This window comes from Meles meles, chromosome 19, assembly GCF_922984935.1.
Source record: "Meles meles chromosome 19, mMelMel3.1 paternal haplotype, whole genome shotgun sequence".
In the NCBI taxonomy this organism is placed as follows: Eukaryota; Metazoa; Chordata; class Mammalia; order Carnivora; family Mustelidae; genus Meles; species Meles meles.
This window is the reverse complement of record NC_060084.1, coordinates 13,476,610-13,492,808: the sequence shown is the minus strand read 5'-3', so window position 1 is coordinate 13,492,808 and position 16,199 is coordinate 13,476,610. Positions and strand designations below refer to the sequence as shown.

Sequence of the window (16,199 nt, the reverse complement as noted above, 5' to 3'; positions counted from 1 at the left end):
AGCCAGTGATAATGCTTTCTCTTTATTAATGGAGGCCTTAGACAGAGACTCAAATTCTACGTTAGTCCTGCATGAATACATCTACCAGTGAAGCCCACTCAGAAGCCCACATATGGGACACTTGGTATTTAGCTTTCCATCTTGCAGTACGGAAAGACACTCCAGAAGAAGGCTGGTAAAGATGCTGAATGAAACACTCCACGGTAACTACCACATAGCGTTGCACTGATTGGACTCATACTACATTGGTGTCCCATTTGGCTTATGCTCCTCTTTTTAATGCCTTTAGGTAACTGATATGTAATGTTTTAAAATACTTCTTTAGAGAAATGTAGGCATTGATTTCTCAAAAGCATGTATAAGAATATTCAGCCCTTTAAAGGTTTCTCTTTAAATACCATTGTTACTTACAGTATCAACAAAGTTTTAACCATGACTGAATCAAAGTTTCGGGGCTTATAGTTTTTTATTTATATAGAATGACCCCCTGTGCATGTGTGCAAGAGTTTTTTTAGGTTATAGGAATATAACCTACAGGGTCATAGTGCAATGGGTTTTCAATTTTATGATATTGCTTGGTTGCTCTTCAAAGTATCTGTATATTCACATTGTTAACAAAATATGAGTACCCATTTCCCTGTATCTTTCTCACTTGTTCTCATACTTACTATTCTCTTCCTTTGGATATTTATTAGCTGTATAATGGATATTATCATTTTTATTCTTGGTATTTCTTAACCTCATTTGTATTTTCCATCTCTGTGAAACTGTGCTATAGTGTGTAGTTTCACTAAAAGTTTTATTAACTCCATCTCCTGAGCCTCTAAGAACATGAATAATTATCCCCAAATACTAGAATTCCCAAATACTAGAACATGAGAAGCCAATGTGCCACAAGCCATGTCTAGCGAGAAGCCACCACGTGCCCCCTACCCATCCCCCAAGAAGAGACTGTCTGGTTGTATCAGAGCAATAGACTAGTCAGAAGAATTCTGCCTAGAATTGAAGTTCCCTTTGTATTGTTCCTACCTAGTTGAATTTCAGCTGAATTACAGAGCTTACAGTCCAACCTCCTCAGGACCTGCTGTTTATCTGTCTATGGAAATACGGAACTGGATGCGTTTGCAGATTCCCAAGTGAGGCTGAGGTCCTCAGTGACTGAGCTGAGGCAATGAGAACAGAGATAAAAGCCAGGGTCATAATGCAAAAATGGCCAAGACGCTTCCTACATCCCTGTGAGATCTCTGATGTCTTATCTTTCTAGGATCAGTTCCCTCAGTGGAATAATAGATCTTGAGGTGAAGAAGGCACATCTCCAACATTTTGTTTTTTTGTCAAGCCAACGGCACTGAGACAGAATAAACATTGGCGATTTTGGAGCTGTTTGGGTGCTGATCATGTGTAAAGGGAAAGTAAGAACACTTAAAGATTAATTTCTAGAGAGATACCATCCAGAAGGCTGAATAAATGTGTACAGATAAATATGCTTGTGTGTATCTACAGTTACAGCTGCTTCCCGTTATAGAACAGCCTGTGAGAGATGTTAATGGTAGAGTTCTAGATAGTACTGCGGCCATCCAGCTCTTCATCGTCGCTGACGGGGAGGTTTTATTAGCCTTCTGATTGCTCTCTTGCCTATCTTATATGCATTTTTCACGCTGCAATTACAACTTACAGATCTACAACGAAATCAGATCTGGTCCAAAGAGCAGAACCAGCTCCAGTACAGCAAATAAGAGAATCCCCAAATACTAGCGCTCATCCAGGATGGCCTTTGGCTTCCTCCGTCTCTTGCGAAGGTTTAAAGTCTGTGCCACCACAAGCCATTCAAAGAGCAGGTCGCCTCCTCCTCGCTGAGGTAGGCCCGCGTAGGGACCGCGCAGGAATCCGAAAAAGCTCCGGCCTCCCGAAGCCAAGGAAGGGCGAGTCCGGGAGACGCGCCGGCGGTGACGCACTTCCGGCGCGCCTCCTGCGGTCCACGGGCAGTCCGCCGCCCGCCGCTCACCTTCTGAGGTGAGTGAGAAATGAGAGGCTTCGTTATGGAACCTGAGGCTGGCAGTTCCGTGATTCCCGAGGACTCTGGGAGGTCGTCCCGGGAGGTTGACCCAGGAGGGAGTCAGGCGACGGCTTCGCTATCGAGGAGAGCGGAGCGATTTGCAGGCTGTCCGCCCCTTCCCCCCGCACTCCTTCACTCGTCGCGGCGGCCACTTCAGGAAATGGGGGTCGAGGCTGTGGGCCGCCGGTGGAAGGTGTGGCCCCTTGGGTGACCGACGTGCCGCAGTTTAGGTTGTTACCCCACTGAGCGCCTGTTAAGTGCAGTGTAGTTCCGGTTCCGGGGATGTAGCACTGAGTAAGACAGCCGCGAGGACTTTGAGGCTAACGGGGAAGTGGCTATTAATTCTGATCATGCCTCTGCCCCTGCTCGTAATAACCCCATTGATTTTGGACAAAAACGCTCTGAGTGTTCACGGGCCCCGCTTGGCCTGGTGTCTCGTAGCTTCTTTCTCCTCGGTCTTGCCCCACACTCCCTTTGCCCCAGCTTCAGGCTTCTTGGCCTTGTACTTGTAAAACATGCACCTTCTGGCCTAGTTAATTCCACTTCTCAAGTCTTCCCTCGACTGGGGCCATCCCCTGCTTGCACTGGCACTGTTGGCCTCATCATGGGTTTTCAGACCATTATATACCCAGCACATAACAAATGTTGTAACCTCACACTTACATTTTAGTGTAAGTTACACGAGAAGTTGTTTGAATCCCTAGGGCCAACCATATTGTCGTGCACACAGTATACCCCGATAAACATTGACTGAAAGGGCAGATGTATATTTAATTGCAGTGTAAGGTTATATATATCTATATAGATAGATAGGTAGATACTTGATATAAGAAAAGAATATAGGGGTCGCCTGAGTGGCTCACTGGGTTAAAACCTCTGCCTTTGGCTCGGGTCATGATCCCAGAGTCCTGGGATCGAGTCCCGTGTCGGGCTCTCTGCTCGGCGGGGAGCCTGCTTCTTCCTCTCTCTGCCTGCCTCTCTGCCTACTTGTGATCTCTGTCTGTCAAATGAATAAATAAAATCTTAAAAAAAAAAAAAGAATATACGCCCACCAGATCTCACTTAATTTGGATCTTCCAGGATATGACTTTCAGATTGAATTCTGAAGCTGTGAAGAGGAGTTAACAGGTTAAAAGGTGGGCGAATTGGGAAAGGCTGTTGGAGGCAGGGGGAAATAGCAGGTGCTAGGACGGATTTGGGACCCAATAAGCCATTTAATAGTTGCACTATGACATTTCTTTTAATTTGAAAAGTAGTGATGTATTTCTAGTAAGCAGACTGGGGAAATAAAGTGGCACAAAGGAAAAAATCATCAGTAAGACTACCATTCAGAGATACTGTTTTCAAATTTATATCCATTGAGTGGTTTTGTAGATATTTGTAAGCGCACACATGATTTTTATGCAGTTGAAGGTTGAAATAAATTTTCTCACAGCATTTGAATATTTTCCTATGTTGTGAAATACCCTACAGCATTTAAAAAAAGATTTTATTTATTTATTTGACAGACAGATCACAAGTAGGCAGAGAGGCAGGCAGAGAGAGAGAGGAGGAAAAAGGCTCCCCATTCAGCAGGGAGCCTGATGCGGCGCTGGATCCCAGGACGCGGGGATCATGACCTGAGCCGAAGGCAGAGGCTTTAACCCACTGAGCCACCCAGGCGCCCCGTACAGCATTATTTTTAATGGCTACTCTTTTTCTGATTTGTACTAGATATTTGGATATTTAAGTTTGCATCTTTTTCATATTAGAAATAACTGTGATGAATTGCTTATGAGTAGACACATCTTTGAACACATCTCAGATAAGTTCCTCAAGTTGAAATTTTTAAAAATTAACTACCTAAGCAAAGTTATTTTATTTTATTTTATTTTTAAGATTTTTTAAAAAAGATTTTATTTATTTATTTGATAGACAGAGATTGCAACTAGTCAGAGAGGCAGGCAGGGAGAGAGAGGAGGAAGCAGGCTCCCTGCTGAGCAGAGAGCTCGATGTGGGGCTTGATCCCAGGACCCTGGGATCATGACCTGAGCTGAAGGCAGAGGCTTTAACCTACTGAGCCACCCAGGCGCCCCTATTTTTAAGATTTTATACCTAAGCAAATTTAAACAGTACTGCATGTGTGTGGTAAGAAAAAAGGTTACTTAAGATTGTATAGTAAAAAAGAACTCTCCCTCTCTGTTTGGACCTGCAGGTCCATTCTCCATAGGTAACCCCTACTAACAGTTTTCTAAATTTGAGCAAATCACACACAACTGAATTGGCATTTTATACTTAACAGTATAGATAGGAATATGTTTAAGTAGGTATTTGTTTTGAGGAAAAATGGAACAATTTACATTCCTACCAGCAGATACTGGTTTTCTGTATTTTCTTCAGTATAAAGCATTATCTTTTTTTTTTTTTTTAATTTATTTGACAGAGAGAGATCACAAGTAGGCAGAGAGGCAGGCAGAGAGAGGGGAAGGGAGCAGGCTCCCTGCTGAGCAGAGAGCCCGATGCGGGGGCTGGATCCCAGGACCCTGAGATCATGACCTGAGCCGAAGGCAGCGGCTTAACCACTGAGCCACCCAGGCGCCCCTATCTTTTTTTTTTTTTAAGTTCCCAGTTGGATAGATAGAAAAATTACATTTTATTGTTTTAATTTGCTATCTTTATACAGTAAAAGGTAAACAGCTTTTGGCGTGTTTGCTGGCCACGTATAGGTGAATTGCCTATCAATGATATTTTCTAGGATGCTTGACTTTTCTTACTGGTATTATAAGGACCTGGGCTGTTTATACTTTTTACATATTTTGTAGAGTTAGTTTAAACCAGAAATTTTAAAGTAGTTTAATTTGTCATTTTAAGAGTTTTCACTTTGCTTCTTTGCCATTTGGCTTGTGATCCTACCACTGTGCTGGAACTGCTTGTGCTAGACGTCTCTGCACCCAGGGATATAGACTTACCTTTATTTTCTTTTAGTTTTTTTTTTTGTTTTTCACACTAAGAATTTTAGTGCATATGTAATTTATTTCAGTGTATGATAGGAGATAATTTAATTACACATTTTTTTCTTCAGTAGTTAACCAGTTTTTCCAATGTTGTTCATTGAATAATCTGTCCCTTTTCCCCACTGATTTGGAATGCCATCTTTCTGATTTACTTTTATGCTTTAGTCTTTCCTGGGTCTTAGATTCTGTTTTATTGTTCTAGCAGTTTGTTCTTGTACAAGGGTACCTTTTTCGTTACACATTTTGCATCTGGCATTGAAAGTTTTTTCTTTCCTATTTTCCGTTTTTATTTAAGTTTTAGTGACTATTTTGACTGTTCTGTATCAACTTTGGAATCACTTTATCAGATTTCTAAATAAATTCTGTTCATAATTTTCTTGAAAGTAATATTGGTTAGCTGCTTACAAGTATGGCTCTTGGGATCTGACCAACTTGAAATCCAAGTTTGGCCTAAAATCCAGGTTTGATTCTCTGTTCTTTGTGTGAACATGGTGAAGTTAATCTCGTAGCTTTTGTTTATCCATCTGTTTGGAGGGGGTTGGGAACCCAAAATGTAAATTTCTTTTATTTTTATTTATTTTTTTGAAGCTTTTATTTGTTTATTTGACAGAGACACAGTGAAAGAGGGAGCACAAGCAGGGGGAGTGGGATAGAGAGAAGCAGGCTTCCCGCCAAGCAGGGAGCCTGATGCGGGGCTTGATCCCTGAACCCAGGGATCATGACCTGAGCTGAAGGCAGACTCTTAACAACTAAGCCACCCAGACACCACCTTAAATCTCTTTTAAAGGAATGTTGTGAGGAGTAGATGAGAAGATGTGTATAAAGCATTGTAGTGTGGTGCTGAGCATGCGCAAGCTCTTTGTAAAAGGAAGTTATTACTAAATATGTAGATTAGTTTGAAGGAAAGTCAGCATTTGCAAAAAGCTTAACATTGATTGTTTCAATCTGGAAACATGTTTTACCTTTTCGTTTATGTTTGTCAATAATATTTTATATAATTTTCTTATTTCATATTTCTTATTTACATAAATTTCTTACTTACAAAAATTTCTTTTTTTTTTTTTTTTTTTTTTTTTTTTTTTTTTTTTTTTTTTTTTTTATAGAGAGAGAGAGATTACAAGTAGGCAGAGCAGCAGCCAGAGAGGGGAGGAAGCAGGCTCCCTGCCAAGCAGAGAGCCCGATACGGGGCTCGATCCCAGAGACCCTGAGATCATGACCTGAGCTGAAGGCAGAGGCTTAACCCACTGAGCCACCCAGGCGCCCCACAAAAATTTCTTATTTCATATTTCTTACTAAGTTTACTCCTGGGCTTTTTTTTTTTTTTAAGATTTTATTTATTTATTTGACAGAGATCACAGGTAGGCAGAGAGGTAGACCGAGAGAGAGGAAGGGAAGCAGGCTCCCCGCTGAGAAGAGAGCCCGATGCGGGGTTCTGTCCCAGGACTCTGGGATCATGACCTGAGCCGAAGGCAGAGGCTTCAACCCACCGAGCCACCCAGGTGCCCCTGGGTTTTTTTTTTTAGATTTCTAAACAAACCATTATATTTAAAAATGTGTTAAGGTACATGCTAAAATTTGAACAGTTCAAAAGGTATAGAGTTAAAAGAAAGTCTGTTTTCTGTCCTGGATTCCAATTTCCCAGTTTTCCTGCACCAGAAGCAACTTCTGTTGCCAGTTTCTCACATAGATTCCCTGGGTTCTTTTTTTAAATGTTTGCTTTGTTTTGCTTTTGTTTATTTATATTTTTGCCCTGCTGTATTGTTTTTACCGAGGAGAGATAGCACTACCTAGTGGTTATGAATACAGCTCTTGTGGCCTAAAATAATTACTTAAACTTTCTAAGTCTCCTTTCCTTGTTTTGGTAAAATGGAACAATGGTTTTACATATCCGCTAGTATTGTAATGAATATAAAGTGTTGAGTTCTGAAGCTGGCACATTGCAAGCCTAGAGAGAATGTCAGTTGTTATAGCAGCTAATACAGATTTGCACGTTTAAAGGAAGGTCACTGACTGGGCCAGGCTCACTCTTGGTTCTCTTTGCTTCTTCCCTCAGCCCCTGCCCTTCATTGAGAGGGAGCCCAGGTGATGGCAGCCATGCCCCTGAACGCCTGGCACCAGGTGAGCTGTGACTCCCTCAGATCCTTCAAGAAATCTTATTTGAAGGAAATGGGAAATAAGAGGAGTGATTTGCACAAAAGTGTTAGCAGGAAGGCCCTGCTTCATCCCCACAGTGTGACTGGACAGTGACAGATTGAGCAGCCAGAGACCCCAGCGTCCAGGAAACAATGGCTGGAGACGGCTAGAGAGGGTGAGGAATCAGAAGTACAGCCTCTGAGGATCTCTGCTGAGCTGAAGAGCTCCCAGGTTCAGTAGGGACCCCGACAGATTCATGAGATCTCATGAGGGGTTCATGAGCTAAGAGACTGAGACTGCTGGTGGAGGTATCCAGTGTTCAGTAGGAGTATTCAAGATCAACAAGGTGGCAAGATTCTTGGGAGGTGGGACCAGAGGGATGGTAGGAGAAACACAAGAAAAAGGGAGCCTATAGCATTTGTCCTCCAAAAAGAGAGCAAGTTAGAGGCTCGGGATCAGTGAGGAAAGAATTGGTTCCAGGAAGGGCACATGAATGTCTGTCTTGAGAGTCAGTACTTCTGGTTGAGGCCAGCAGCATGCTGCAATATGAAATGTGGTACTAGGTGACAGGAAATTTAATTTCAGAGATCTCCATCAGCCCTCAGGGGCGCTGTGACTTTGAGCTAGTCACCTGACCTCTTTGTGCCTCAGCCGACCTCATCTGTCAGATGGCAACAGTGCTGCTCATTCCAGGTTAGGAGAAAGATTCTGCCAGGTGCTTTGCAGCTCTGCAGTTTGCTGGGTTGTTGAGTGCTGCTTGATGGGCTTAGTCTTCTTCAGGCTTTTTCATGTCGCATCTCGTCATCCATGATCCTATCCCAAGTACCATTCCCAGATCATCCATCATCTGGGTTCCTTTCCATTAGTATGGCCTTGCCTGGAAGCCTGATCTCAACGCATCAGTTTATTGTACCCGTTGTACCTCCCACTTCTCCTGCACTTCCTGATAATTACAGGTTTCCCCATGTCACTATCCATGGTCACTGTTTTCAGATTTTTATCATTGACTCATCACTCTCCTTTGTCACCTTATTCATTCAATCTAAGTTCTTTTGTTCTTTTTTTTTTTTAAAGACTTTATTCATTTATTTGACAGAGATCACAAGTAGACAGAGAAACAGGAAGAGAGAGAGGAGGGAAGCAGGCTCCCTGCTGAGCAGAGAGCCTGATGCGGGGCTCGATCCCAGGACTCTGGGATCATGACCTGAGCTGAAGGCAGAGGCTTTAACCCACTGAGCCATCCAGGCATCCCCAAGTTCTTTTGTTCTTATCTCAGCAACCATTTGTCCCTTCTTTGGCTTTCCTGATTTTTTTGAAGATTTTATTTATTTATTTGAGAGAGAGGCAGAGAAAGCACGAGTGGGGCGAGGGGCAGAAGGAGAGGGAGAGGGACAGATTGACTGCCTGCTGAGGGAGGAACCTGACACAGGGCTCAGTCCCAGGACCCTGAGATCATGACCTGAGCTGAAGTCTGACATTTAACTGACTGAGCCATCCAGGAGCCCCTGGCTTTCCTGATTTTATCATCCCTTTCCTGGATATTGTCAGCAGAGCCTCTCCGTCATTTCGTTCATCTTCAATCTTGGGCCATCCCGTCCTCTAACATTTATTGCCAGTAAAATTCAGGCTCAGGTTCTTGAATTTGAGTTTGTTGTTGTATGGTGATCCATCTAAGTGCATTAGCTCACAGAGTTGAGGTCAGATTCCCATTTTATAAAGATCTTTCTATGTGCTGGACAAAGGTGGACTTGGAGGATAAGCCTGGAGTCAGGGATCGCAAGTTGCCATTGTCCAAAGGACAGTTGCTGAGGAGTTGAGTTATATGGTGACTCATGATGTTGCATAGGAGTCAGATCCAAGAAATATTTAGGAGAGAGAATTGGCAGGATTTGATTACTGCTTGCCAGAACTAAGCAGTGACTAGGGAGATAGTTGAGAATGATTCTCAGGTTCCCATCCAAGGGGACCAGGCTGAAAGTGTTGCTACTGGCTGAGACGGGAATCTAAATAATGACCAGCATCAGATGTGAGCACTTACCATTTGTTTCCCCTTGTACTGAGCAGGATTAGAAGCACTTTAAGGGAGAGTGACAGGCTCAGAATTGAACATGTCAGAAATATAACTGGCATGTGGGTCATTGACATCTGAGGCCAGCATGTGACTGATGTCAGGACCACATGAGACCTTGGAGTGGGGATCATGTTCACATGGGGAAGGCACCAAGGAGACAAGAAGGACCACATCATTGTGCTGTCTTGTCTGGGAAAGAAGAGTTTGGGCTGGCGGGCTGTTTGATTGGCAGAGGACAGCTTATCCGAGAGGTATAGAGACAGCCAAGGAGCCACTGAGCAGCAGTTAGGATCAGGAAGCACTTTGTCCTAGGAAGACTGCTGGGAGTTAAAGAGGCTCTCCCAACACCAGAGTTCTTTCTGAGGGAGGGGCTCAAGCAGAGGCAGCATAGCCCCCTTTGTGAGGGTGGAGGGGTGGGTGGCACAACAGGGTTCTGTATCAGGTGAGGCCTTCAGAGGGTGGGGCCCGTTTGGACAAACCATGACTATTCTCAGTAGGTGGCTGTGAGGATTGGGGTAGGCAGGTAGATGTGGACATATAGCAGGGCTCGGTGTAAGTGCGGGGAGCAGGATGGGTAGGCTGGACCCTGATCAGGAAAGTGGGGACGGCAGCAGGGACATCCCTGGGATGTCACCCATGAGAAGTATAGTTGGAGGCCAGTCATCTGTTCATAGAGTGTCTGAAAGACCAGAAGGGCATGTGCAAAAATGAAGAGGGTTTACTTCAGGGAGGCAAATTTGTGAAAGATTTTCTCGCTTCCAGTTTTCTATATTGTGACATTGCCTCTTATAATAGTAAGTCTCATGTGCAATTAGAAGTTGCTCTGACGGTGAAGGGAGTCTCAGAGTTGCTGGTTGTAGGTGTGGTCATTCATTAGCACTCAGAGCCATGTCCTTTTACTCTTCATTTCCTATCCATCATGGGACTATCCCTCAGAATCTCACAATGTCTCCTGTGCTCCACACTCTGGCTCTGAGCCAGATGATTGGCTCTGGGGCAGCAGGAACCTCTTGTTTTAGGAGGCGGTGACTTTGAAGGACGTGGCTGTCTACTTCACCCGGACAGAATGGGCTGGCCTTTCTCCTGCACAGAGAGACCTGTACAAGGAGGTGATGCTGACAAATTATGGGAACTTGACTTTCCTGGGTAAGGCTACTTTGCCTTTGGGACTCAGATACCTAGGACAAGGGTAGGGTGGATTGTGGTGTGAATCTCATAACCTTTTACCTATTTACAGGGGCAAAAACTTGCTACACCCTCAGCCTCAGAAGATGTCAGGCAGGGATGGAGGGAGAAGTCTGAGGTTAGTTTGGGTCTAATGTGGTTTGGCCATTATCTGGTGAGAACACTTCCCACCATAGGAGTTCTGTGCAGGGCACCATGGGAAAGAAGTATCTTCTGTTGAAGGTAGCGCCTTCGACTCTCCCAGTGGTGTAAGGAAGACTTCCCTCATTGCTTTTCTTTGCTTGCATGTGTCTCACATGACTTCACTGACAAACTTTAAGTGATTTTTCATGAAGAGGTCACAAATACTCAGTTTCTCTTTGATCAAAAATCTCCTTGGGTTCCCCATTTTCCAGCCCACTTCTGTGGGCCTTATCCTGACTGAGCTGCTTTGGGGTTTCCTCCTCTGACTGCATACACAGCCATATGTGGTATCTCAAGAACACTAACATGAGACTCCCTTCCAGTGCCGTTTTCTGCTTCCTTTTCAGGATACCCAGTTTGCAGACTTGCCCTGATCTCACTTCTGGAAGGAGGGGATTTGCCTTGGGGTCTGGAGCCACAGGACGATCCCCCTGCACAGGGTACCAGTGATGTCTCTAAAGGTGAGAACCGTCAACCATAGTCCTTCGTTAGATGCGTGTTTTGCCAGTTTTTGAGCACTTGCGGTGTGCTAAAATAGCACTTCCTTGTTTGAGAAGCTCTGGAGGATACTAATTATGGAGACAGAGAGCTAAAGAAGAGTTAAGTACTTTTAAGTACTGTTGGTATATTGTTGGTATATACACCGCAGGCTATGACAAGTAGGAAGGGTTAGACGAATTCCCACCTCGAATATCAGGTGACACTTCTTCAGTGGCAGGCTACGTGTTCTGCATGCAGCAGATAAGAACACATTGCCGATGGGGTGGGGGAAGATAATCTGGCTGGAGGAAAGGAATAATATAAGATCTAGTGTAATTCCTGGCATAATATAATATCTGGAGAAGGATTAGTGTCTGGAATATATAAACAACTCTGAAAACTCAGCAACAAAAACAAATAAACAACCCAGTTAGGAAATGTATGAAAGATATGGACAGACATTTCACCAAAGGGAACACAAATGAAAGCTTGACATCATTAGCCATCAGGGAAAGGCAGTTTAAAACCACAGTGAGATATCACTACACCTTGATCATGGATGTCACCATATAATTGTGAAGAGCTTCATCGTTTGATGTGCAGGAGAATTACCTGGGGAGTGTATTTTAAAATGGACATTTCTGGGGCCAGCCTGTGAGCGTTCATTGTTCTGTCTTTTTAAGTAAGTGTTTAGGAACATAGGCTTAGGACTGAAAGCCTAAGCAGGACTTCCTTTTGTCTACTTCTGTGCAGTTGACATGGTGGCCACTGGTTCTGTGTGCTTACTAAACTCTTAAGCACTTGAAGCGGGGGCTAATTCAAATTGAAATGTCCTTTAAGTATAAAATACCAGATTTTGAAGACTTAGTTAAAAAAAAAAAAGTGTAAATGAGCTCATTGATACTTTTTATGTTGACCTCATGTTGAAATAATATTTTAGATTTATTGGGTTAAATAAAATACATTATTAAAATTAGTTTTACCATTTTCTTTTTACTTTTTTAGGGTGGCTCCCATAAAAACAAAACTACATGTGTAGCTTTTGTTTATGGCTCACATTATATTTCTTTTAAACAGCCCTGCTCTACTACAGAGCATATCGTTAAGCCCTCTTATTTAGCCAACCATGCATAAACATCGTTGGTGTGTCTAGAAAAGCCTAGAACATAGAGGTTATGGCAGATCTGAAGACCTGAAGACTTCTGTCCTAGGGAACTTATTGCATGGAAATAGGAAATGAGAGAGCTGGCAAAACAACATGGAGCAGGAATGGGGACCCCTGCCACAGTGACCTTGCCACTGGTGGCATATGACATAAGCCCATGATTGCTATGTTTTAAAAATATTAGCTGGACCTCATATATAATTTGATTGGACTATGGGGGAAATTAAGGTATAAAATCCTGTTACATTGTTACTGTATTGCAGTTAATAACTTCAGAGGCCTGCATAAGGGTAGGGACAGGGTGATGCAGGGATAGAAAGGACTGTAGAGGTGTCAGGGTAGCACTGATAAAGCTTATCATAACATAAAGCTTAACATAAATGAGTCTTGATACAAAAATAGCTTTTATGGTGACAAGCACAGTAGAATTATCCCATGAAATTTGAGTTTCTCTGGAACATACAGCTCCCTGGGTATAGCAGGCTCTTGAGAATGCAACTGTGATGTTGGGACAAGGTCAAGGCTGGGATTATACAGGGTGTCAAAGTCTGGAAACCTAGGCAGGCGTACATAACGGTGTCAAAGACATCTTCAGTCTATTAAAAAATACATCTGCTTCCAGACTTTATGATCACCCTGTATATGTGAGAGTCCTCTAAATCCGTGGTTCTCACTAGGGCCAGCCACTTTTGTTCCCCCAGGGGACATTTGGTAATGTCTGGAGACATTTTTGTTCAGTATACAAAGGAGGGCGCAAAGCAAACCGTGTTCTCCCCTTTCTAAGTGGTTGAGCAGTCCCACAAGTCCCACATCAGCACATACTCAGCCATTTCTAACAGTTAGATGGCATATGCTCAACTCTTGTAGCTCAGCAGGTGTTGCTTCTTGCTCTTAGATTCTGTGTTTCTTCCTCTGTGAGCATTTTCAAGCATTTAAGTACTGTGAAGTCACAAGTTATTGGGGACATACAAGGGACAAACTCAAAATCTCATTTCCTCTTCCACAGCTACTATTTTCTGCCTCTGTGATATTTGGCTCTTCCAGTTTAATAGGTTTCTATTTCTGGCAGGCTACATGGAGGTTGGGATAGTAATCTCCAAAGGCTCTATAATTTTAGTGCTCTATTGTTTCCAGAATAATTCTCAGGTGGCATATGTCTTCCATTTCTCATGTCTGGAATATTGCCGAGACCAACATTGACAGTGAGTCCACATCCACTCAGGGAATTTCTGAAGAAAGAGATGAGATGATATCACATGGGCTGCCACAGAGTGTTTCTCCGGAAAGTGACTTTCCAGAGACATGTGAACCAGAGAAACACCAAGAAATCCCCACGGTGAAAAATATCAAAAGAAAGGATGAGAGTATCCTCTGTTCAAGGAAACACTTCAGATTTGAGGAGTGTGGGAGATGCTTCACCTTTTTTTCTTACTGTGTTAGACACCAGAGAATCCACACTGGGGAGAAACCCTTTGAGTGTAATGAGTGTGGGAAATCCTTTAATGGCAATTCTTCATTAATTCGGCACCAGAGAATCCATACTGGAGAGAAACCCTATCAGTGTGAGGAATGTGGGCAAGCCTTTAATAATAGTGCAGATCTGATTAGGCATCAGAGAATCCACAGTGGAGACAGGCCCAGTATCTGCCAGGAGTGTGGAAATGGCTTCCCCAGTAGTTCAGAGTGTCCACACTGGGGAGAAACTTTATGAGTTTAATGAGTGTGGAAAAGCTTTCACTGTTAAGTCAACACTAAGTAGGCATCAGAGGATCCACAGTGGAGAGAAACCATATGAGTATCTTAAATGTGGGAAAACCTTTGGAACTTCCTCCCAGCTACATCATCATGCATATGCTCACCCTAGAGAGAGACCTGTCCTGGACCTCGGTTCCTTTGGCCTCCCAGCATTTTTTACCCCCTTTCCATGGTAATTACCCTCCTGCTTTGTTTTTGGAAAGCCACTCAGCTCTCACTCAGCAGTTGATGTGGTATGTAGGTGAGGCTCCCTACCCCACTGCAGGGGTGCAACGTGTGGCCTAGTCTAACCCATCTATACTGTTCCTTCCTCTGCCACAGTGTTGGGTTCAGGTGACGAGGCCCATCTAATCAGGTGCTGAACCTACCAGGAAGCAATATTTCATTCTGCTGGACTCGGGTGTTAGCCTTGATCCATCATGAAGGGTGAGAAGAGGCTAGCCCTGCATATAAGAGAAATGCAGAGAACCAGATCTACCTCTGGGTGTTTCAGTGACATGAATCAATAAATTTCAGGTTTTTGCTTAAGTAGTTTTGAGTTGGGTTTTCTTTCCTTGGTGATACTGAGCCATTTCAATGTCTCACATGTTTCAAAGCCTTCAGAGTTAACATAAACTTAATTTGGCATCATTGAGTCCATGGTATGCAGAAACCTTTCATATGTATGATATGTTGGAAACACTGTAGCTGTGATTCTGATGGTTTGTACAGAGGCACTCTAGTATGAATGTGGGAAAGCCATTAACTCTCAGTTAAGGCATGTTAACATTCAGGTATCCCAAATAGATGGAAGTTACAGAAATTTAAGCACTGTAATGAAAATTTCAAGTTACTGTAGGTGCTTTTCTTTGTTTTAAGTAGGCTCCATGCTGAACATAGGAACCGAACTCATGAACTGAGATAAGTCACATGTTCTGGGGGCGCCTGGGTGGCTCAGTGGGTTAAGGCCTCTGCCTTCAGCTCAGGTCATGATCTCAGGGTCCTGGGATCGAGCCCCGCATCGGGCTCTCTGCTCTGCAGGGAGCCTGCTTCCTCCTCTCTCTCTGCCTGCCTCTCTGCCTAGTTGTGATTTCTCTCTGTCAAATAAATAACATATTAAAAAAAAAAAAAAAAGAAGTCACATGTTCTACTGAATGAGCCAGCCAGGTGTTCCTTCAAGTTACTCTAAAACTAAATCTTGGGGCACCTGGGTAGCTCAGTCTGTTAAGCATCTGCCTTTGGCTCATGATCTCAGGGTCCTTGGATCGAGCCCCACATCAGGCTCCCTGCTCAGCAGGAAGCCTGCTTCTCTCTCTCCCTCTGCTGCTCCCCCTCACTTGCTTCCTCCCTCTGTCAAATAAATAAAATCTTTAAAAAACAAAACAAAACAAACAAAAAACTAAATCTCTATCAATGAATATTCTGTAGGGAAGATGTCTGTATTAAATGGAAAGCCTTGTTTACTTCCTACTCAGTTTCTGACAGAAGTGGATGCTGAATTTTTAATCTTATTTTAGATCTTACCAGATGTTTCCTTTTTGACCGATCTATAGTTAATTATACTAGTGTTTTCCTAATATTTAGTCATATTTATGTTCTCATAATCCTAGTTGGATATGGTGGTACACATTTCTTTATATCTTGCTGGATAGTATTTGTTAGTATATTTAGGATATTGTCGTCTATATTCATATGTGTGATTGCCCTGTAATTTTTTTCCATCTTTGCCAAGATTGGGAACTGAGTTATATGAGATTGCTAGAAATATCTAGGAGGCTCTTCTTTTTCTGTACGTTAGAACAGTTTCAAAAGCCTAGCTATTATCTGTTCCCTGGAAATTTGGAAAAAAGTCCACCTAATAATAATGCTGGCTGGGCCAGTCGCTTTAGTTGGGGGTAGAGTAGAGGACAAGAGATCTTTGATTCTTTCCTTCTATGGCATTGATCCAAATACAGTATTTCTTCTTGAACCAATGTTGGTAATTTATTTCTTACTGACATTTACAAATCATTAGCCCTGCCTTTTACCCAGACTGTCCAATTTTTAAAAATATTTCCAGTGTATGTTCCTTGGCATTCCTAAATTTGTTGGTCATCAAAATATGAAGAGTTTTTATTACTCATACACTTGCATGCAAAAGCTTGACATTCATCCTTATAATGTCTGGAATAACATGGCTGCCATGACCTTTGATTTGGT

At 43.0% G+C, this 16,199-nt stretch overlaps 1 protein-coding gene across 1 annotated transcript in view; it reads left to right on the top strand.

Moving 5' to 3' along the window:
- Positions 1-1,900: 1,900 nt before the first annotated feature.
- LOC123930494 (zinc finger protein 19-like) overlaps positions 1,901-16,199 on the top strand; it is a 19,810-nt gene continuing 5,511 nt past the window's right edge. The window contains 7 exon segments of the mRNA XM_045986725.1: positions 1,901-2,013; positions 7,103-7,167; positions 10,273-10,399; positions 10,969-11,082; positions 13,026-13,033; positions 13,456-13,949; positions 13,951-14,193. Of these exon segments, the coding sequence (XP_045842681.1) occupies positions 7,135-7,167; positions 10,273-10,399; positions 10,969-11,082; positions 13,026-13,033; positions 13,456-13,949; positions 13,951-14,193 (1,019 nt within the window). The 5' untranslated portion in view covers positions 1,901-2,013; positions 7,103-7,134.